The sequence below is a fragment of the Homarus americanus genome, unplaced genomic scaffold (assembly GCF_018991925.1).
Source record: "Homarus americanus isolate GMGI-L3 unplaced genomic scaffold, GMGI_Hamer_2.0 scaffold15794, whole genome shotgun sequence".
Classification (NCBI taxonomy): domain Eukaryota; kingdom Metazoa; phylum Arthropoda; class Malacostraca; order Decapoda; family Nephropidae; genus Homarus; species Homarus americanus.
Window position 1 is genome coordinate 162,377 of NW_024748849.1, and position 22,862 is coordinate 185,238.

The following is a 22,862-nucleotide window of genomic DNA, read 5'->3' on the forward strand; positions in this document are numbered from 1 at the left end:
TCTCGACTTACGACATGTTCGACTTACGACAACCCGGACATACGACACCCATGTTCGTATATAATATTTTTCACATTACATATTTTTGAGACCCGACGTTAGTGATCGCACGTGCTGTGTACGGACAAAATTTTCGTTTGTCATTCTCTTTAAAATGGCTGGCAAGCGTAAAAGTGTGAGTTCTCGTGGTGCTGAGAAGAAAAAGAGATACCTATTTTAGAATTTCTATGTATTATTTTCGCCTTTTCGACTTACGACCAATTCAACTTACGATCCAGTCGTCGAGACGGAACCCCGTCGTAAATCGAAGAGAGACTGTACTGTATCTAGGTATTTTACCTCAGAGACTGATATTTCTTAATACCTCATATGGTGTTTAGAGATTTGAAATTGAGAGTGAATGAATTTATTGTACACTAAATCAGTTATACCTATAGTGAGAGAAAGCATTCAAGGTGTATTGAGTATACAGTATAATGTTAAGATGTTGTGTTTTGAGTACCCATCTGCCAGCAGTAAATCAGTATGTTTCCTGTGAACTTATGAGATAGCAATTCAAACTGAAGTCATATCTTTTTGACCTATGAACATCAGAGAATCCGATAGAAATTGTTGTCGGTCTTGTATTATAGAAAGTACATAGTTTTCCAAAATGTAAACAGACTCTGACTTATCCCTGGAATATAATGGAAAAATCTCGGTATCTGCTCGCAGTTATTTAAAAGTAGTCGGATAAAGAAAAAATAAAGTAAATTAGTATGGAAGAAATCCCCAATACCATTATCACCTCTACACCCCTTCGACCTCTCTCCCTCCCAAGTACGCTCATCTGCCTCTACTGCCGTGTACTTCCCCAAGTGTTGACGTAATCGTCCACACCTACATGAATCCACCCAACTACGGTATATACTCAAACTTAACTGCTTTGAGCAGATTAATGATGTCGCCTCCTCTCTCACGACCTCCCACCCTCCTCTCCTTGGGTCTGTTACGCTGGGCGGCGCTGGGACAGCCGTGTGAATCCCATCCAGTACCAAAATGGGAAGGAGCTTGCAAGAGTAAAAAATAATAATAATTTGTTTTACGAGGTTATATAGAGAGCAAGGTATTTGCATATGCTTTATTGAGACTTACACTGAACACTGTGCGGCAAGTTTGGCAACGTTGTGTGTGGTACAGAAAGGCTTGGAGTCTCACAGCTCGGAGGCAGGGACAGAACCTTATCTTGTCAAAAGTCATCCCAAAATTTTCACAACATTTCAAGTTCATGTGGGGTGTCTATACACATTAAATCACTCAACATTACTTGTATGGCTGGTACTCATATCCAGAGATTATGTGGAGAACAAACTGAAACTATCATCAGTTGACAGAAGTTCATTATATTAGAATAACAATATCATCAATAATCCTTCTGTAAATGACTCTGAGGGACTTGTATTAACATATTAACCAAGAGGAAAGTATAATAAAAAAAGTAAAGCTCTTGGCTAAATTCATACTAGATAAAATAAGGAGGACAAGAGAAAGCTAGAGTTGTGTAGCAATGTTTATGTTAAGGTGAAAGTCTTTAATTTGTTCAGGGTTGTCAAGATGATGATCCACAACAGATGAGTTATGGCTGTTTAGTATATCAAGGCCATGGGTACAAGGGTGCCACCTAGCTCCTTAATGGGTCCAAGGTGCCACCTAGGTCCCTGTGCAGGTACAGGGTGCCACCTACTGTAGGTCCCTGTGCAGGTCCAGGGTGCCACCTAGGTCCCTGTGCAGGTACAGGGTGCCACCTACTGTAGGTCCCTGTGCAGGTCCAGGGTGCTTCCTAGGTCCCTGGCAGGTCCGCTAACTTTTAGTTACTGTTTCATGACATGATTGGGTGTAAAACAACCAATCCATACAGTGGTTTAACTGAACATTTCAACCAACAGTTGTCTGACTATCAACCCTAATGTTACCATAATACCTCACATTATTGAAGATTTAGTTTAGCACACACACTACGATTTTTTCTCAACATAAATGCACATTGAAGTACCCTGGTTTTATTATTGAATGTAAAAAAAAAATGGTTTTGTTTCCTACAGCAAAACGGATAATTCTTAACTGGATATTTTTAAGCCATTTAGTTTTGTTTCGTACTATTGAACTGGATACAATAATGATCAAATATGCTTGGTAAGAAGAGCTAATAACATTATTTGTCTACATTTTATCACTTTATTAAATCATAAATAAGCAGTACAATTCTGCACTTATAGTCACTATTGAACTTTTAAAAATTTATTTCTATTCATGTATAATATCATTTAGACTACTTTTATGAATACTCTGACCAAGCACAATAAAAATAATTTGTATTTCAAGAGTACCTGTATATATAAATGATCTATGACAACTTCTGATTTATTTAAATTACAAGAGGAATTAAATACCCTGTATATGCCACCAAGGGCATGATATGTGCAAGAGAATAGGCACACCATCTGGTGCTCTAGAACGGAGGACTTTAGCAACCTCAGTCGAGGAACTGGTACAGTATATGAAACACATTGGCAGATAGCAACTACTACAACCAGTGCAACACAAACAGCAGCATGGCAGTAGAAAACGAAAGAAAATGTGAAAATTCTCTCAAAGAAAATGAAACAGGTGTCATCAAGTCCCTATGTAATACATAGGGAGTATACTGTAATGTCAAAAATATGTCATGAACATAACATTGTTCAAACTTTCCATTTAAATAAATTGTGTCCGCTCAGCTTGTACAGTACAGTACTGTGCTTACAACATTAATATCTTTTCCACAGATAAAATTCAGCATTAGTCTTAAATTTTGGCAAACATTTGTGATCAACAAGAACTACGATGAAATCACAGCATGTGCACACAAGTTAATGGGATCCAGTATTATGCCTTCGTAAAACATAAAGGCTTTTAACTTCTCATGAGATCTGACCCGCCCCGTGTATTTGAGAATGGAACATGGTCGATGAATGCTCACAAAGACATCTTTAAAGCACTGAACGGAAAAAATATCCCTATTAACTCACTCCATGTTCACCAGTGATATGAGTCTTTCACGTTGTGTAACAGACCTAGACAAATCATCAGTCAGCTGCTAATAACACCATTACATACAGGTATTTCACATGACTAAAAAAATTTTACCCCTGCCTTCTATATGAATGAGCAAATATATTCATCATTAGGGTATGCTGCAAGCAGATGGAGATATTAACATGATAATATATAACTGAATATGCTTTATTTCTGTGCCTTCTGACTCACTGGCGCCTCAATATTACAGATAAAAGTTTTGGAAGAAATATAGCAGTTAACTGTCCTTTCAAACAAAAACTCTTGTCCAGAATATAACACTTCAGAAGACCCCGTCAGTAATGAAGACTCGTATACTTATGTCTGTTAGAATGTGGTAACTGCAAGAGAGTGAAGAACAGAATGTCAAGCATCTATAGAGCACATTCGAGCAAAAATATCGACTAGTAACTCCATGATAATAATATGCATCGTGCCATGACTTGCCTAGACTGTTGTGCAGTTAACATAAGACTTGCAGCTAACAAACATTTCTAGTTTTCCTTCAACAATATGGTAATTTTCTTCATTTTTGTCTTTGCAAAAATTAAAAAAATCAAACAAAAATATCTTGAATAAAGTGCAGGAACAACCAACATATTACAGTAACATAAACAGTATTTTCTACAAGTAGATGAAGACAAAAGATTGTAGCTTTTATATTATAATCCTTCATAATGGTCACAAGTTCCTATGTAAATATATCTAGGTACTATATATGGCAAAACTCTATTTTCAATATAACTCTACATACTAGTAACTAAGAACAATATAGGAACACCAAACATGGAGCATTTGTAGCTTTTATAACAAAATACAGTAATATTATATAATATTATACTGCCTTTAAGCAAACACGCAGATGCTGAAACTGTGGTAGCAAGGAATATCCTGGTGAGTGTATGTACAGTCACAAGCTCTTGGTGGAGTGGCTAATTTTATTTAACAAACTTAAAAGCAAAGTACTCGCATAACATCATCACTGCTTCAGGAAACATAAAATATATTCATTAGATTCTCAAGTGACATAACTCTGTCTGTGAACAGTTAATTTGATAGCTTATCACACATGTAGCACTGTATCATCACACACATAGCACTGTATCATCACACATGTAGCACTGTATCATCACACATGTAGCACTGTATCATCACACATGTAGCACTGTATCATCATCATCATCATCATCACATAAACTCTCCAGAGAGTTAATGTTTAATGTAAACAAACAAGAACAGTAAATCAACGAATAACAAAAACACTTGGCTGCTTCATGTGGCACTAACACTTGGCGCCAGGTGGCACTATCACTACCAGACTGTAAAAGCTGTCAGCATCGCATTAGTGGCTCATCACTTACACAAGTAGACATCACTTTGTACTTTTTCCAAAAAAAATAAAGAGTTAGGGAATATTTGCAGAATTATAAAGTTCACCTTATATATTATATCTGTCCAACTAGGCAGCAAAAAAAGAAAAAAAGAAAAAAAAAAGAAATGGCACTATTTTTTGTAGTTTTTTGGACACATACGAGAGTCAAGGCATCATTGAAAAAAAAAATGTATGAATAAAGAGTGGCCCCTTCTACATATATCAACATTACCCCTCAAATTTTTTCTTCAGTTTTCTGCAAAAGTTATCAACATAATTACTGTACTATATCACTTTCTTCAGCACAGTTTCCTCCATGGCACACTGGGGCTGCTGCAATAATTTCTACCCTACTCAATGAAGGTCTCTGACCTGACTAGTTCAGAAATATTACAACAGAATAATGTAACTTAAGGAAGCATTCACTATGTACTAGTTAATGGGTCTTGACTCGAGAGAAGTGCGGCAACTTACCATTTTGACTTTCATTGTATTACACGGTCATCTTCCCTTCAACTCAGAGGAACTAATCTTCAATCAGAATACATGATGCAATATTCTGTTAATGAGCAATTGAAAACTGAAAACCAACAACCAATGAATTAAAAGCCATAATAACATCAACATTCTCAAGATAAAGCGCTATAAGTGAACAGAAACGTAAACAGACTTATTTCTATGCACATATAACATATATATAACGTATGTACTGTACACGTAGCTTTACCATCACTCACACATGGCAAGTTTATTCACTGGTAAGTTGTACTGGAATATGGGTGTGCTTCAGAGAATTCACAAGTAAGTGCTATGCGGAAGCAGTTTCACCGACTGTCCCTACATTTTCATTGACGTCTCTTCCTCCCTGACGCAGCTCCTCATCCTGAAACACGTACGGACCATTATGTTTCATCATGACTGAGTTTGTCGTCTCACTCTTATTATCGATCACAGTTTCTTGTGAATCTTGAAACTCAAAGACATCTGGTTCAATATTCTGTGATATACGTATCAACTTGTCTGTTTTTGGGGTATTGGAATACCCCTGATTCTCATCACTTGCTGTATTTGCTTTGTCAACTTGTAGCATTTTTGAATCATCTTTGTAATCAACAGAATCCTTTGTCATTTTCACTAGTGAGTCCTGGTGAACCACATCTGCAGAATCTCCATCATCTTCAGCCAAATGTTCCTCGCTAGGAGTCTCACCCTCCAGCTCAGTCAACAAGTACTGCTCATCATAATCTAGAAAGAGCATATGATATACTGTATTAAAAACAAATGTGACAAAAGTCTCATCCTCCAACATTGCAAACATGAAACTGCTCTGTGTAAGAGTAACAGGAAAGGTTTTTCTTGGTTTAAGTCTGCAACTTGACCAAGGGACCAATTCAATATCTGTACCTCACCACCATACACTCGGTTGTATTTGGGGGAAAAAGAAATAAGTGAAAGGTTCACGGTTGTGATACAATGGTGGTAAACTGCATCCAAAGCTCACCCTCTCTCATGCCTTGTCTCAACACTTGGTTTCATATGTTACTGATAAGTCTGTCACTACAATAATATGTTCATAAATTAATAATTTATATCTTCACTCTTATAAGTCTTCTGCTGCTATGAACCAGAGCAGTCAGATGAATGCTAACCCTCTAGCTAATGTACTGTCCTGCTAGTAGGCTACCTCACCCCCTGGCAGTATGGTGGTCCACTACCTCGCCCCCTGACAGTATGGTGGCCCACTACCTCACCCCTGACAGTATGGTGGTCCACTACCTCACCTCCTGGCAGTATGGTGGTCCACTACCTCACCCCTCCTGACAAACAAAGTCTCTCTCTCTCTCTCTCTCTTGGTATTGTTTATTCAATCTTACAGTTGAAACATCCTCAAGAATCATTTGATGGCAATGTTCTGTTGTCTTATTAATACAATATTCTCTTTGTAAGTACGAGGAATGACTCAGATTTATGCAATATGAGCCTCAATGAACACTTTATACATTAATCTGTTTCCAGAATTAGGATTAAAACTAAGCTAGTAATAAATAACTTTACAATCCTCACCAGAATTATCATCAGGATCTAAGTTGAAACGAGGGGTCCTACGTCGACGCCCTCGACGAAGAACCTTTTTTGTTCTCTTTGTACTAACACCTCCTATTTTACCATTTTTTCCACGGCCACGACCTCGACCGCGATAACGTCCTCTTCCACGTAAGCGGGGACGGGGAGAGGGGGTAGAGGGTGGTGACGGAACATCAGATGCATCGGACATTGCCTCCTCATCCTCATCGTCATCCACTTCATCATCCAAATCTTCTTCACCTTCTATATCATTAGTATCATCAGCATTTTGTGTGTCTGCTATGTCAGGACTCAGCGGTGGTGGTGGTGTTGGGGGTGTAGGGGATGGTGCTGGGGGTGTGGGGGATGGTGGTGGTGGTGTGGGGGATGCTGTGGGAGTGGGAACATGTGTAAGAACAGGATCAAGTGTGGGAATGAGTGTGTGTTCAGGTTCAAGTTCAGGTTGAGGTTCATGTTTGGGTTCAGGTTGAGGTTCATGTTTGGGTTCAGGGTCAGGTTGAGGTTTGGGTTCAGGTTCTGGTTCAGGGGTGTGTGGGGGTGCTGGGGTGGCAGTGGATGTAGGAATGGCACTTGTGGCTGTTGTGATGGCAGTACACGTGCTGGCAGTAGTAGTAGAAACAACGTCAGTGGCAGGAGGCAAGACACTGCCTGTTTCAGGGGTAACATCAACAGTAAGGAGTGGTGCCATGTCAACTTTGAATATCTGTGCTTCTATTTTTACTGGTTCTACTTCTTCAATAGAATTTTCAACCTGTGGATAAATTTTTTTTATATAAGATATACAGTATATTAGCAAGAGAAAAAGGTACTATACATTTACAATGAAAATCATAGGTTTCATTTAAAAAATAAATATAGTATATCATGAGTATTTTCCTGTCTGCTCTCCAGAAACTGAGACAAATATGTACCAGAATATTAAAGTACAGTAAACCCTCGATAACTCGGCATTTGATAACTTGGAATTTCATTTAACTTGGCATGGATATGGTCTCGGAATGTACTAGTATAACTCAGGATATGCCGAGATACATAATATTATCTGGGAAAATCTCGGCATATCTGGCCCCCTGCACCACCTACCATACCTCTGTGTCACCTACCATGCCTGTGTCACCTACCATGCCTGTGTCACCTACCATACCTCTGTCACCTACCATACCTCTGTGGCACCTACCACGCCTCTGTGGCACCTACCACGCCTGTGTCACCTACCATGCCTGTGTCACCTACCATGCCTGTGTCACCTACCATGCCTCTGTGGCACCTACCATGCCTGTCACCTGTGTCATACCTCTGTCTGTGGCACCATACCTACCATGCCTGTGTCACCTACCATGCCTGTGGCACCTACCATGCCTCTGTGTCACCTACCATGCCTCTGTGTCACCTACCATGCCTCTGTGTCTTCTACTATGATGCTTCACTCTTCGCCTCCAGTGCTGGTAGTGTTACTTTTTTACATTTAGTAATTACATGTACACATATATGGGTCGATAATTTTTTAGTGTTGTATTTTTATAGGAGGGGGGGGAGTGTGCCTCGATAAGTTGTAATTTGGGTTAACTCGTCAAGGCCAGAGCCCCATGTGTGCCGAGTTATCGAGGATTTACTGTATTGTGAATTTATACTACAGTACATCTCAAATATGTCTGTAAATCTCTTAAGCTTACGTGTGCTGCTCGACATAGATGTATAGTGGCGTTACTATCTTCTCCCTCAGTTATTTCATCAGTTTCATCAATATGTTCAGCTCCTTCTAGACTCTCCAACTCTTCCAGGTTTTCTCTACTATCTGCACAGCCTAAGTCAATTGTTTCCTCAGATGCACAAGAGATGGCCGCACCTAAATGGGAGAGTGTCTCATGGGAGATGTGCTGTTCATCGTACGTCAACTTGCTGCGGTTCGAGAGCTTAAGTGCTTGAAGACGAGGATGATAGACACATAACTGCTTTACACACTTCTGCAAAATAATAAAGAGTTCCTAGTGTTAGTGTACAGTACATGAGGCAGAGATACATTATAAACTAATAAAGCATACAGATTGAATACTGTACACAGAAAAGTTGCATTATAGAACAAAGAAATAAGCAGAAATGGTGAAAATTCCCAGTGTTGTTTGGTGAAGCTGTTGTTTCTCCTAATAAAATGAGACCCTATTATCTGAGCTAAAACTGAATAAATTAGTTATCAGCCTTTGAATATTCTATAGGTGCTGTATTTTGTGCATTAGTGTTGTGTTATGTAGAGCTTTCAGGCAGAGACTTTGATAAAGGTACTTGAGTGTGAGTATAATATCCATGATAAGAAGATAAAGTTGTCTAAGTTTTAAAGAAAGTAGTTAAAATGAAGTTGACACATACTTAGGATGATTTGTCTACTCTTGTCATACTTGTAAGGCTTTTCTTGAACTACACAAAGAACAAACAAGACAAAGAGCAACAAGCACTCGTCCATGCTTAAATTTGTCAAAACTGGAGACTTATGGCCTGCCCAAATTTTTCAAGGCTTGATTAATGAACTGCACGAGGACATGTATGATTGTACATAATTCTGTGCTAGATCTTTACAGTTCACAGCAGTAATTTAAGATTACTGAATGGAGATGACTTTATATGGACAGACAGACAGACAGGACCATCAAAAGCTGTGATGTGTGAAAAGAGAGAGGAACAGAGGTGGTGGTGCAGGATTCTTTTTTGGTGAAGGTGATTCTGTAACAGTTGTAGGACCAGTAGAACATAAACACAAGGCACTGAATGTCAATGATGAATGTCATGATATAACTTGATTATGGTACTGGACTGAAATGCTATGGACATGTGGAGATATATGATGAAATGTGAAGGGCTTGCACTCCTGAAGACAAAAGTTTAAATAAGGTACAGTATTTAATAGTGCTAATGACCCTTAGGGAAATGTTTCCCTTATTCTTTAAGTTTCATGTAACAGTTTTGTTCACTCTCTAAGTTCTCAAGTTTTTTCTTCTATAAAACAGAAGGTACCTGTATTAAACTAATTCTGTAAGCTAATTTCAAATTCTAAGGGAAAACATGTTTTCACCCCAAAAACACATGAAAGACTAAACCTTACTATAGTATCATGGTGATATATATTTACTTTATGTGATCATTATTGTTTTTCTTTACACTTCCCTCTTGCCCACACAGTTCCTCATGTTGTCCTTCTACCTGGTAGAGTCTATCACAACCTTGGTCTCCTCCCTTCAGTGTACCATAAGGTGCTGCATCAGCCAGCTTCTATGAATATTAGAACTTACTTGCTATTCACCTACACAACGAGGGAAATCTTTGGTCAGTCTACAATTATATACAGTAGTTTCTAAGCAGTTCTTGTTCAGTTACTCTTGTCTATCTATCCTCTCACCACATGCTTATCATCTGAACACTATTCTTTATTCTTAACCATTACAGTTTATTGTTCCCTATCTGCTTATTTGTTAATTTCTCTCTCACCACCTGCACCTCTACTCACTTGTCTATATCGCCCAGGACCGCCAAACTTGGGCATGTCCTCACAGTAGAGACAGTTACCGCACGGTGTTGTGGTCTGGCAGCCAGGGCACTCACCGCAGTAATACTTTGTTCGTACCTGTAAAATAAAAAGTTTCTGGTAAAATTATGAGGATATTTCAGTCATTATAAGTTCCTTCAGAATCTTTTTGTTGTCTCTCTTTCTGGTTTAGGAAAGAAAGGAAGAAAATAAAGAAGCAACACCTCAGGCAGGGATGGATTTGCTGGGCCATGTTTTTAAATTGTGTGTGTTGATGATGTCACAAATGTGTATGTGTTGATGGCATTAATGCATACCTGCATACAGACTATGTCATAATATATAATTGGTCTTCTTTAGTGAGGTTTTCCAAAACAATTCAAACTGTGTAAGATACAAATTAAAGTCAGTGGTTAAATGAAAATAGGGAATGTACAAGAAACGTGAAAACATAAATCTGCTATGTGCACAATTTAGTCAGATGTAAGAGTTATGTATTGTAATAATATTCATAAACTTAAAACTCTGTAAGGACGAACAAAACAAAACCATCACATTGCTGCCACCGACCTTGGAGGGGCTTACCCGGCTGTAAGGCTGGGCAAATTTTTTCTTAAGCATTTTTCTCATCAACTTCATTTTATCATTGTGTGTACTAGGCTGGCCATCTGGCGTGGGACTGGATGCTCCAGAGCTGATGCCCATACTCTCTGCCATGAGTGAGTCAGTCGAGTACGGCGATGGTTCCCCGGCAACACTGAGGGCAGCTCGCACTTCCTCCATTTGCTGTTGCTCACACACCCTCATCTCACACACCTGATGTAAGGAATACTGTACTGCATTAAAAATAAGACTTTTTGATACACATGATTTTGTAATGATACAGAAATATTTAATTGTTTTTGTTAATGACTACAAAAGTGAACTGTATTCAGAAATATAAGTACAAGAACAAGTGCAGTATACAGTACAGTGCTGTACATATAAAGTAATTTCCAAGTGGTAAGAGTTATTTGGTGATGTTAACTTAACCTGAATGTGAAGAGAAATATTTCTAACAGTAACTAAGACCTATAGCAACTTCCCTCATCTCATACTCGGTGAAGCTCCTCAGAGAATAATTAAGTAAACTGACCAAGTCTCTCAGTCATATTTCTCACAATGTAGTGTGTTAGGTATATTCTCTTTACACACTATGGTTTAGGGGACACCCTACAGTACCAACATGAGAGGACATAACTACAAGGTCGCCAAGTTACTGGGTGGTAGACCTATTGAATGGTCTACCAGCCCAAGCTGTTAAATCAAGAACAGTACTGATCTTCAAAGTAGACAATGGAGGGATCCTACACAGTCCATGGACCTCCTTCCCTCAGCATGGCCACTTGTAGTGGGTGGCCATTATGTAAATAAGGTACTGTATGTGTCTGATGGTTGATAAACATGTGTCTGATGTGTCTAATGGTTGACAAACATGTGTCTGATGTGTCTAATGGTTGACAAACATGTGTCTGATGGTTGGTGGTAATGGCCATCCACTTGAAATATTTTTGGTTTGTATTTACTGATCCTTCCTGATTTTGTCATCTCCAGGGACCACAACTTTTACCACTGCAGTATTTACTCACACTAGATCCTGTCCTTCCTTGGCCCTCCTATCCACTAAAACCTCCACCATTATCCTCCAATCCTTTATCACATTATCAAAATACAGTACTGCATCTTACTTTCCTCAATATGTAAATTTCAAGATATAAAATATAGTATAATATAAAACAAAAATACTGTAGTTTAAAAAATATAGAAAACTGTGAAGCAGAATGTTATGAGCGCTGTTGTTACCTTCCTGCGTGCTGGAGGCTGGGCGGCTGCATTGTGGAGACAGGCATAGCACTCATTACAGTCACTGGTGCGCTGACAGCCATCACAGCCTCCACACTTACCACGACCTTTCTTCCCACTTGTCTGTATAAAAGTAAAGTTATTGAGTCATTTGGTAGTTGAAAAAAATTAATCTTTCAATTACTTAATTGTTTTTTCAGTAATGTACACCCTTCAACATTATTGCCTTGACTGTCCCACTGTAGGGGCAGATCCAGGAGAGTCCTGGGGGGTCCAGACCCCCTCTTTTCATCAGAAAATTCCAACACTTTTTCTTTAATGCATTTTTGTATTGTAAAACGTAATTACTATTGACCTCATAATATCTACTCATATCAAGTGGACATGGCCTCAAAATACCCATGATATTGGTCAGATTTAGAAAAAAAGTTCTGGGGGGGTCTGACAGTGCCCCCACCCAAGACCCTTAGCTGGGTGGGCTCACTGTGCTTGCCATGTTCTCTCACCCATAACTTCTTGAACCCCCCTTTTGATATTCCTGGATCTGCCCCTGCATTGTCAGGGACCTACTATATGTCACCACCTATCCTATTCATAATAATTTGGATTTAATTCTTGTATGCTACCCATGATTTGGTAGGTGCTAACTCCCATTGTCCTTAAATCATATCAATATTGTCACCATATCACAGTGTGTCCTACGAGACACGAGTACCAATTTATTTGTGTCTGACCGCATGGTCTTGTGACTAGACTTGTCGTCCCGTGGTAAGCGGTGAGGAGATGATGCTTCTATAGGTTTCTTTGGTAACACCCCAGATACTATTGAACAGCTGATGTCTACCCACAAAATTGAGTAACTGAGCAACACTATATCCATTCAACATTACATTACATAGCATTTTAAAATATGGAGTGAGAAAGCAGAAAGGTTATCCAAACACAATTATATGTCAAACAATAAGACCTACAGTACACTCAATATAAGACTTTGTGGTTGTCATGGCTGAAGCCTTTATCCTGTTTGCATCATTATTAATAATGGTTCTAACAGTTGATGTAGCCAAGTTGAAAGCAGTACCAACATCCACCTGATGGTCACCGGCTACCAACCGCATCAACACTTGTAGTTTTACATCGATGGAATACTTTTCTGTGGGTGGCACTTTAAAATGTACAAGCAGGATTAAAACCTGAAGGCCATTTTCTAAACATGATAAGTAAAAAATAGTCACTAATATAAAAAATCAACGGGTCAACAAGAAATTGTACACAGTGTAAGCACAGCAAATTTGTACAGTAAGTCCCCACTGAATGAAAGGGTTAGATTCCACTAAAATGCTTTTGTTAGGTGGATTATGTTCATCAAAACCATTTTTCCCATATAAATTAATGTAATAAGGGAGGATGGGTTCCTGTACTAGGCTTTGTAATAGAATAGTGTACTGTACTAAGCAATGTGACAAAATAATTGCAACACATCAAAATAATGAAGATAAAAACAATAAAACATAAAGGTACAAATACTGTACACACCAAATACTTGTCAAAAGCAACAGGTGCAGTGGTTGTTCCTTCCCGAGGCCAGAGGATCACAGTTACTTTAACTTATTTAGTTATTGCTAGGGACAGGATCATCTGCCTCTTCACTTGAGGCACTGTTATAACAATGATATGAGTGCGTATTTCCCGCCAAACGTGAGCCAATCGCAGTGACCTGTGAGTGTGAATGCCTTAGGCCTGAACCAATAAGAGAGCCTGGGAGATGTGACGTCATGACCACGTGGTGTCCTGTAGAGGACGTCTGTGTTTGAAATAGACAGTCCGGTTTTGGAGAGAGTGAAGTGTGGGCGTGTGGGTGTCATCATCCCACATGGCGGGATATAATTATACACGAGTACCTCAGGTTTATCCGTGTTTACGAAATGTATTGTGATTCATGTGACCCCCTGGTTAGCTAGCTAGTAAGACAGGTTACTGTTTTGAAAGTGTAACTGTTCATTTTGAGTAACGTTGTTAATAAACGAAGAACCATTATGATTAGTTCTCTATTCCCTTGTGTATGGAGTAATGTCCGAAGTCTTTGGTGTACGCAGTAATACAGTGAGCCATTAGTAATAACATACAATAACTTTCACCGGTTACCCCTATTCTTTGTCTACTAGAATCAATGTACAACTCTTAAAAATTACTATACCTAATTAAATGGAAATGGCAAAAATTTTGGAGGATTTTTATGGGTATTATTTTTTTTCTTGTCATTGAATGGGCATAAATGTTTGGTGTTAGTAATGATCAGTTCATGCTCTTTATATCACTAAAAGCACAAATAATTTCCATCAATAGTTTTTGCTGTATTTTGATTACAAAAATGAATGGAAAAGATAATAATAACAAAGAAACTTATCATCCGAATTTGTTGAAATTTTAATTGATTCACTGTTGGATGATTCTAAATACAGTGGTGAAATTTAATATCAATCCATCCATTAAAAAAAAAAAAGTGTTTTCCAGCTGGATGACCCCCTTAAAGCAGCTCTGCCATTCTTATCCTGATCCTCGGATCTCTGGGGTATCAACGAAAATTGCGGGGTATTTCCCCTATATGTAATCGTCAGTTATACGAAGTGGCAGTTAACGGGATGTTGGTTTTCGGAGTACACCTCTATGTGGTTTACCTACACTTGGCTCAACATGTGTACTGTACAGAAGATGGTGTCCATTAAATTTTACCAATAAAACTTTGTGTACATGTACAGTATATAATGTCTAAGATTCATTGAGAAAAATTGTTACATTTAACTGCATGTCAGTTTTTGTTTTTATATAGTACTGTGAATAACAAAAACACTGTGTATGGCAGCTTAAAGAAGAGAAAGAAAACTCAAAATGTGGAAGCCTCAGTCAAGGTCACTTTGCCAGTTGAGTGTTTCCATATATAAATGCAAATCAGAGAATCCATTTTCTAATATGATGGGGTACTGCTGAATGATGTTTAACTTGGGGTAAGAGAGGAGCAGCAAAACTGAATTACTTTTTTTATTTTCCATTTCAGAAAAGTAAACATTGAAGAAACAGATAATATGAATGACTGCTTAGCTTAGTACTGTACAGTATATGATAAATATGTAGTTTCATGTGTAAAATACCATCTTAATTGAGCTGCCCAGCACTGTAGCAGGATGGGGCTTGGTTTGGACGATTAAAAGAAAAACATTACAATTTGTGACTTTCATGGTAACTGCTACTCCCCTTTGCCTTCACAACTGGACATAGATAAGTTAATAGAAGCCTCATTTACACACAACTGCAGGGTCTCAATTGTTTCTCTTTCTTTGATGCCACAACATACAGTATATCGTTTCTCACTCTTGATTTGCTTAATTTTTTCTCAAACACAACTGTTTCTCACCTTCCGCCTCTTCTTGGAGTCTTCTGGCTCCAGCTCAGCAAGGACACAGCGTTTGTACACACACACCTGCTTCAGTCGGTTGGGTCCTCCAAATTTGGCTTTATCACGACAAAACCTACACTGGCCACAGTCCTCGACCACCTGACAACCCTCACACTCTCCACATCCTTTCCTTTTCCGTCCCATCTGAAAAACCCCACTTACATTAACCTCGGAACTCTTTACATTAAAAATTGCCAGTTACTATTTCACAATCTATTCTGTTATACTCAAGCTTTTAAAACTTTTCAGGTACAAAGTACAGGGTAATTGTAAAGTTATGGTGAGTCAGTTATGAATGAATTTTTGAAAAGCTATACAAAGGCAAAATTAAAGTTGCTAACTTAAGTGGAGACAAATTCACAATGACACTAAAATCTATGGCAGTTCTTTTTAATATACAGTACAATCATGGATTAAATTTACAATAGAACAATAAAATATAAATATTTGAGTACTATACACAACAGCTCCTCATCATTCTTTGTGAAAAACATTTGAAATCTGATAAGTAAGTAAAGACCTTTATAACTTTAAGCAGATAACTTCAAGCCGAGCATAATATGCACAACTTGTTCAATTTATTTGAAGAACTTTACAGTAAGTTCAGGATACTTGGGAGGATTATTGTTTCTGTCAGCTACAGGAAGGTCAATGTCTGAGCACCTGTAAAAGTAGGTGGTTACATCTGATGGCCAAAGCCTCACATGTACTAATCTAATAAAATCAACAGTTGTCATGTTACGATGATCCCGGTAACTGTGATCACTGACGAACAGGCATAACGTTGCCAACTGAGAGCACATATATAAAAGAAATAATATTACTAACGTGTCCGGCATGGTAAAGAGTTTTACGGGCATGAAGTTGACTTCGGTTCACTCCGGGGATCTCCTCGATAACCTCAATGCCATTGTCTTCTGCACTGTCTGTTATGTCTGGGGACACCATGCTGTGATCCTGCAATGGTAAGACTAAGCTAACAGACTACCCACCTGAGTTATACTGTACAAGTATATCAACAGACTAACCACCTGTGTTATACAAGTACTGTATACACTACAGTATTAACATATTCATACCTATATTTCACAAGTCTATTACAAGTACTGTACACTGTAATAGGTTTGTGACCTGTGTATTTCACCATACTTATGGAATGTGCGATACAAGTATGATAACACATGATATAACAAGATACTATATAAACTGTACAGTAGGCTACTATACAAGAAGAATAAAAAAAAATACAGCATACTCATGGTCTGTGCTTCAAAAGTGTACAGAATTATCACATCTGTGCTATACATAAAGAATATTTCAACCTTATCCTTAACAACTTCTATAAAATATGTTTATTTTTATTTTAAAAAAGTGTGGAATAGGAGACAAGTGCCATTGTCAGTTCTCTTCAGGGAGGGGACCCTTTGCCAAACATCAGGGATACAAGCAGTAGGTTGTTTTAAGCTGACAGAGATTATACTATGGCTGGTCTACAGTGTTACTTCGGGGTAGTAACAATACAATCAGTTTATAAGAAATTTGAAGGATGAGTTTACTAATGTGTGTCTCACCTGTAGAGCTGCACAGTGAGAATCTAAAGACAAATCTGCAACTGCTGCCAGATCTGCTTGTTGCTGCGCCATCCCTGCCAAGCTCGCTCCAGAGCCCATGAGTAAGAGAGGAAGGCTGCTGCTGTCCATGCTGTTACTGATGATGGTATTGCTGCTTGCATGACTCATAGAGGATGCTGTGCTACCATTAGGGAGGTTATTGCAGATGTTTTCATTTTGACTTATGTCAATTGCACTCTCAGGTGAGTTTTGTGAGATTAAGGGAGGGAAATTAGTTGACATTTCACTAGCGGAAGGTGGCTGGACCATTTGTGTCACTTCATCAGTTTCCTCCACCACTATGCCTGATTCACTAGAGGTAAACTTTACACTGTTATTGGGGGTAAGAGCAGAACCAGACGATTCCTCTTGTATTGTAGGTTTGGGAGACTCACTTTGGGTTGTTAATGCATTGCTGCTCAGGTTAAGAGCGACCTGATCCTCGCAAGTTACTATACTTGGGTTCCCGTCATTTGCTGCCTCGATGCATGATGCTGTGGTTGTAAGACTAGGGTCACTTGAGGGGGCGCCCGGTGACATGTGCAGATCCTTAACACCTGTGTTCCCAAGTAACGGGCTCTCTGGTGAAGTGGGAGCTAGAAACGGAAACAGTGTTGGGAAACTCTGCAGGCTCGATAAGTTATGGAGATTAGCAAGGCTCTGAAGACTGGCAGAACTGCTTAAACTGGATAGATTGTGTAAACTGTCAAATCCTGGGAGGGATGCCAACTGGGGATTGAGTTTTAATTGTTCATATACTTCCTTGGCTACTTCAGGGGTCATCATACCACTCTTCAGTGTGTACAACAACGGTAAGCTATGTTGACTAGAATTTCTGTTGTTGCTGTTGCTACTGTGCCGACTCCCATTACCACTTCTCCCACTGCTGCCAAACTTGTTGCTGCTACGACTTCTGCTGCTTCCACCATTACTAGAACTTTTGCTTTTGGAGGGAGTGGTGGAAGCTAAAGAATGTTGAGCCCCAAGAGAAGCTAATGCAGATGATGATGTAAAAGTGGCAAGAGTAGATGGCGACATCAAATTGGAGGGCGTCAGTGGAGACAGAAGACCAGTCATACCACCTGGCATCGTAGGAGCTAAAGACGTATGACCACTCAGGTTCAAGTCGGTCTGAGAGGCCAGACTGGAAGCCAGATTGGAAGCCAGACTGGAGGCTGGTATGTTGCAAGATGATGTGGTGGAAGTCGAGGAGTTTGTGGAAGATGTATAAGAAGAGGTGTGAGAAGACATATCTGGGGTGGAAGATGAATGACTCTTGCTGGGCTTGGAAAGGTTGAGGGGCTTGAGGTGAGAGTAGGAAGAATCAAATCCCAAGTCTGCAATGGAGTAGCCACTGGAAAACACTGTCCTAAGAGGGTCAGCTTTAGTCAGCAGCTCACCTAAGATTCCACCACGAGGGTCTGGGGGAGGCACTCTAAGGGATTCTAAGAGAGGCACTCGAGAGGACTCTGGGGGAGGCACTAGGCAGGGGTCAGGAATATCAGCTGGCGCTAGATGGTTTACATTAAGTTTCTGGTAGAGAATCTGGTCTAAGCGGTTGCTGCGGATCCTCTTCCCCGACCTCTCGAAACGTGGCTCCAAGGGCAGCGCCAGGCCCTGGGAGCCATAGATAGTGGACCGTGAAGCTGATTGGGGTCGGGACAGCTCCAACAGTGAACCACCACCTTGAGCAATACAAGTTTTCTGTAGGACGGCACTCAGTTCATCCATTTTGAGAAGTTTTGCAGCCTCTGCCAAGTGATACACACTTGCACCAGCTGGAATGTTGCCTGTGTACAAGCACGCCACCAGTGCTTGTAGTGTTGACAATGATGTACCTGTTGAAGCAACAACCTTTTGTAATATTTCACACAAGAGAATTTTATTGTATTATAGTACTAATACCTATTAGTAATACAGTACATGTACTAGGATTTCAATATAACTTAAAAACTGTACTCTGGTGCAGACCAAACTACTTCGAGCAGAAACTAGGCTTCATCGGACCCACTGTTAATGTTAGATGGGTGATCAACCACCAGGTACACTGTTCACTCATAACTCAGTACAACCACCAGTAACAAGGAACACTGTTCACTTATAACTCAGTACAACCACCAGTAACAAGGAACAGTAGTTATACCTGTGACGGAGATGATGGCGGGGTGATCATTGGCGTGAAGGAGGAGGGACTTGAGGAAGGGTGAGGCAGCAGCCAGGACAGCACAGTGGGCGCCCACGTGACCACCCTCAGCCAGCAACACAGCATCCAGGCCAAACTCCTCCTCATGTAGCTCTCTGAAATAACCATAACCTTCAGTACACATATTGAGTGACAGTGCTGTAGGTCTAGTGGGCTACAGCCCCTTTAACCTTTAATTGTATTCATCTGTCACAGTCTGTCTTTTCCTCTAGCCCTCCTACTGATAGTTTTGTCCATCAACATGTGTCCTTATGGAAAATGAAAATAATAATAATAATAATAATAATAATTGTTGGTTTATCCCTGAAAGCACTACCTGTAGTATTTTCCTACAATTCATTAGAGGACAAAACAATAAAATGCTGAAGTGACCATTAAAGAAGGTAGACACACTAAACATTATAACTACAACAATAAGTCTCTTTAAACCTGTTGCCCCTACAGCTTATAATCCTCTTACATGACAAATAACTGACTCACTCATTCACAGCTTCACTCAGCACCATCAGTATAGGTACAGCAACACCTTCATTGTATCACTGTTATAACTACAAAGCATCAACAAGTCTCTCTTCTGTTCTTATTATATTTTTAAAACAAAACAAAGTGCAGCTATGAACCTTTAAATGTTTCAAAAAGTTATTAACATGTAAGGTAGCTCGAACTGTAGACTATCTTCATCACGTCTAAGAAACACCACCAACTTTCCCATAACAAACTGAAATCCGGGTACAGTATCTATTTATCTATGTACATGCAATCAACCATCAACTGTTGTGGTGCACCAGCCAAGTGGATGCAGTATACTCGCCTCCTGTCCTAGGTATCACTAGTTGGTAACATACCCCAGGCTCACCGGGTCACCTATGCAGGGGTACCTAACTTTGGTGTTGGGAATGTGAAGACAGTCGAGTGCAGTGCCAGCCCCACTCTCTCTTTGTGTATTGTAGGCTTAGTAGACACTGTATCTACACTGTCCTATTACACACACACAATGTCCCTCCACCTGGCACTCTAGGTTTATGACACAACCAGCGAGTCATTAGTCCTATGAATATAATCTCGCGAGTTCTGACGCCGCAACTGCTGCTACCACCAACAACACCACCACCAACATCACCACCACCACCGCCACCACCAACACCATCATCACCACCGCCACTACCACCAACACCATCATCACCAACCGCTGCTACCACCAACACCACCACCACCACCGCCACTACCAATTAATTAACATCACCACCACCACTGCCACGCACTAACACCACCACCACCACTACACACCACCAATTAACACCACCAACAATTGAATACACTACCACAATTGACTTCATCACTGCTACCACATCTCATCACTAATACACCACTGCCGCTCGCTGTTACTCACTGCCGCCACCCTGCCAGAGTTAAAAATCTTGAAAACAAAAATACAGCAAAACTATTTGCTGTTCATAAATATTAATTGAGAAGTGAAAAATGAATAAAAGTAACTGATTGCTTTTCTTTTTATATGCGTAAAAGCGTATAAAAATAATTAATATATATATATATATATATATATATATATATATATATATTGTTGTTGTTGTGTGTGAGAGAGAGAGAGAGAGAGTGTGTGAGAGAGAGAGAGAGAGAGTAAAGAGATATATAGAGGAGGAGAAGAACGTAAAAGACAATAAAAGAATGAAACATAAAATAAAGGTCAAAATGAATTCGAGAAAGAAAGTTCCAGCAAACAACAACAACTACAAAAACAACAACAGTAACAACAACAACAAAAACAACAACAGTAACAACTACAAAAACAACAACAGTAACAACTACAAAAACAACAACAGTAACAACTACAAAAACAACAACAGTAACAACTACAAAAACAACAACAGTAACAACTACAAAAACAACAACAGTAACAACTACAAAAACAACAGCCCTTACAGGGACTGACACATTTGAAAGAGGCTGTGACCTTGACCATCTGCTGTGACCTTAACCCCTAGAGTGACCTTGACCCTCTGCTGTGACCTTAACCCCCTTGTGTGACCTTGACCCCTTAATGTGACCTTGACTCTATGCCAAGAACTTGACCCCCAGCAGGGTGTCTCAAGGGTGGGGTGTAGCTGTACTAGACCCAGAGGCGACAGTACCACAGGGAAGGAGGGAAGGGAACATTAGGAAGGGAAATAGGAGGGGAGGAAATGAAGGGAAGCAGGAGGGAGGGAAGGAAAGGGAAGCAGGGGGAGAGAGGGGGAAGGGAGGGGTATGGAGGGTCAACAACACACTGTCAGGTCAGGTGAAGGGTGTTAAGAGCTGGTTATGGTGTAGGAGTGACAAAACAAAGGCTGCCAGGGGGAGAGAGTGCCACACCAGCGCGTGAGCACCAGCGATCACTTGAAAAGAAAGTTATGGAAAAAAGAGTCGTCTCCGAATACTGCGGTCGTCCCAAGACTGCCAACATTGCGACACCCAACAGCAACTGTCCACCAGACCAGAAATTGTGACCTGCCCCTCCAACACGACACACTGTCTCACACCAGCGCAGCAAAGAATAAAAATGTCAAAGGGAGACGAATTCCCTCGCTACGCCCACTGACGTGAGCCATGACGGTGGTGAGGAGCAGCGCCGCCACACCCAAGATAAACAGGAAATAACAATGGTTTTAGGAGTGAGGTGAGTGTGAGGGAGGTGCGCTGGTGGTTGTAAACACTCGCCAGGAGACACACGGACACAAACACCACATTATGTTTGGCACAGTTCCGCAAACCTCCCGCCCTGGTGTCCTCACAGAAGGGTGGGTGCTGCTGCGGCTGTACCTGCTGGTTATCTCACGTCACTTCTCGGGTCCCACCTCCTCCTACCTCCCAACAGCTGCATGTGACCCAACTACCCCCGGCAGCTGCATGTGACCCAACTACCCCCAGCAGCTGCGTGTGACCTAACTACCGCAGCAAGTGTCAGAGGACGGTGGGAGGTACTGTAATTAATGTGAGGGTGCGACTTACCTGATGGCGTGGACGAGGTGGGCGTCATGGCGGGGGTTGGACAGCTGGGACTTAGGGCTGGGGGTCTTCTTGTGGCTCTTGTGTTCCCTGGGACGCTCCCCGACCCTCTTTGTGTCCCCGCCCTCAGGCGTGGCCGCGCCCGCTCTGCTCGAGTCCTTCCTGTCGCGAGATGACTTATGACACTTATCCAGCCTCTCCTGCAAGTAGTTGACGCCCTCTCCGCCGTAGGGAAGGAAGGGGCGGAGATTGTCCATGCCCAGCGGGTACATGGCTTTGGTACCCTCCACGCCCCTGGCGGCCAATAGGGCCATGGTGCCCTCCAGCCCCTGCAGCAAGAGTGACTTGGAGCCGTCAGGGCAGTGAGGGAAGTGAGACTTAAAAGTTTCAGCGACGGAGTTAAGGTGAGAAGGAGTCCCATCCATGGCCAGCGTGAGGGGCGACTTTACTCTGTCGGGGAAGAGCTGTGGGACTGGGGACTCCTCCAGTCGCAGCGGGAAGTGGGGCTTGGGGGCCTCCAGTGTGTCTGAGAGCAGTGACCTGGCTTCCTCCATGACGCGGGCGAGGGTCGTGGGCCGCCGGGGACCACCACCAAGGTCCTCCTCTCCTCCTCACACCTGCCGCGCCACACAAACACACACACACGCTCGCTGCTACATCAACCTCCACCAACAACCTCTCCCGGT

The 22,862-nt window shown here is 40.8% G+C and overlaps 1 protein-coding gene across 3 annotated transcripts; it reads right to left on the reverse strand.

The window, feature by feature from the left end:
* Positions 1–1,105: 1,105 nt before the first annotated feature.
* Positions 1,106–22,862, reverse strand: LOC121853087. 3 transcript variants are annotated; one of them, XR_006086265.1, is made up of 12 exons: positions 22,180–22,862; positions 19,114–19,268; positions 16,932–18,808; positions 16,189–16,317; positions 15,319–15,504; positions 11,907–12,029; positions 10,635–10,880; positions 10,047–10,163; positions 8,224–8,514; positions 6,530–7,301; positions 1,755–5,710; positions 1,106–1,689 (listed from the first exon to the last, which is right to left on the reverse strand). XR_006086265.1 is itself a non-coding variant. In XM_042347019.1 (11 exons), the coding sequence occupies exons 1-11, from the start codon at positions 22,728–22,730 to the stop codon at positions 5,274–5,276; spliced, it is 4,869 nt and encodes a 1,622-aa protein (XP_042202953.1). In that variant the 5' UTR covers positions 22,731–22,862; the 3' UTR covers positions 1,106–5,273. The 3 variants fall into 3 exon arrangements, 2 of the variants coding, with proteins under 2 accessions (XP_042202953.1, XP_042202952.1); XM_042347019.1 differs by having other exon boundaries at positions 1,106–5,710; positions 10,650–10,880; XM_042347018.1 differs by having other exon boundaries at positions 1,106–5,710.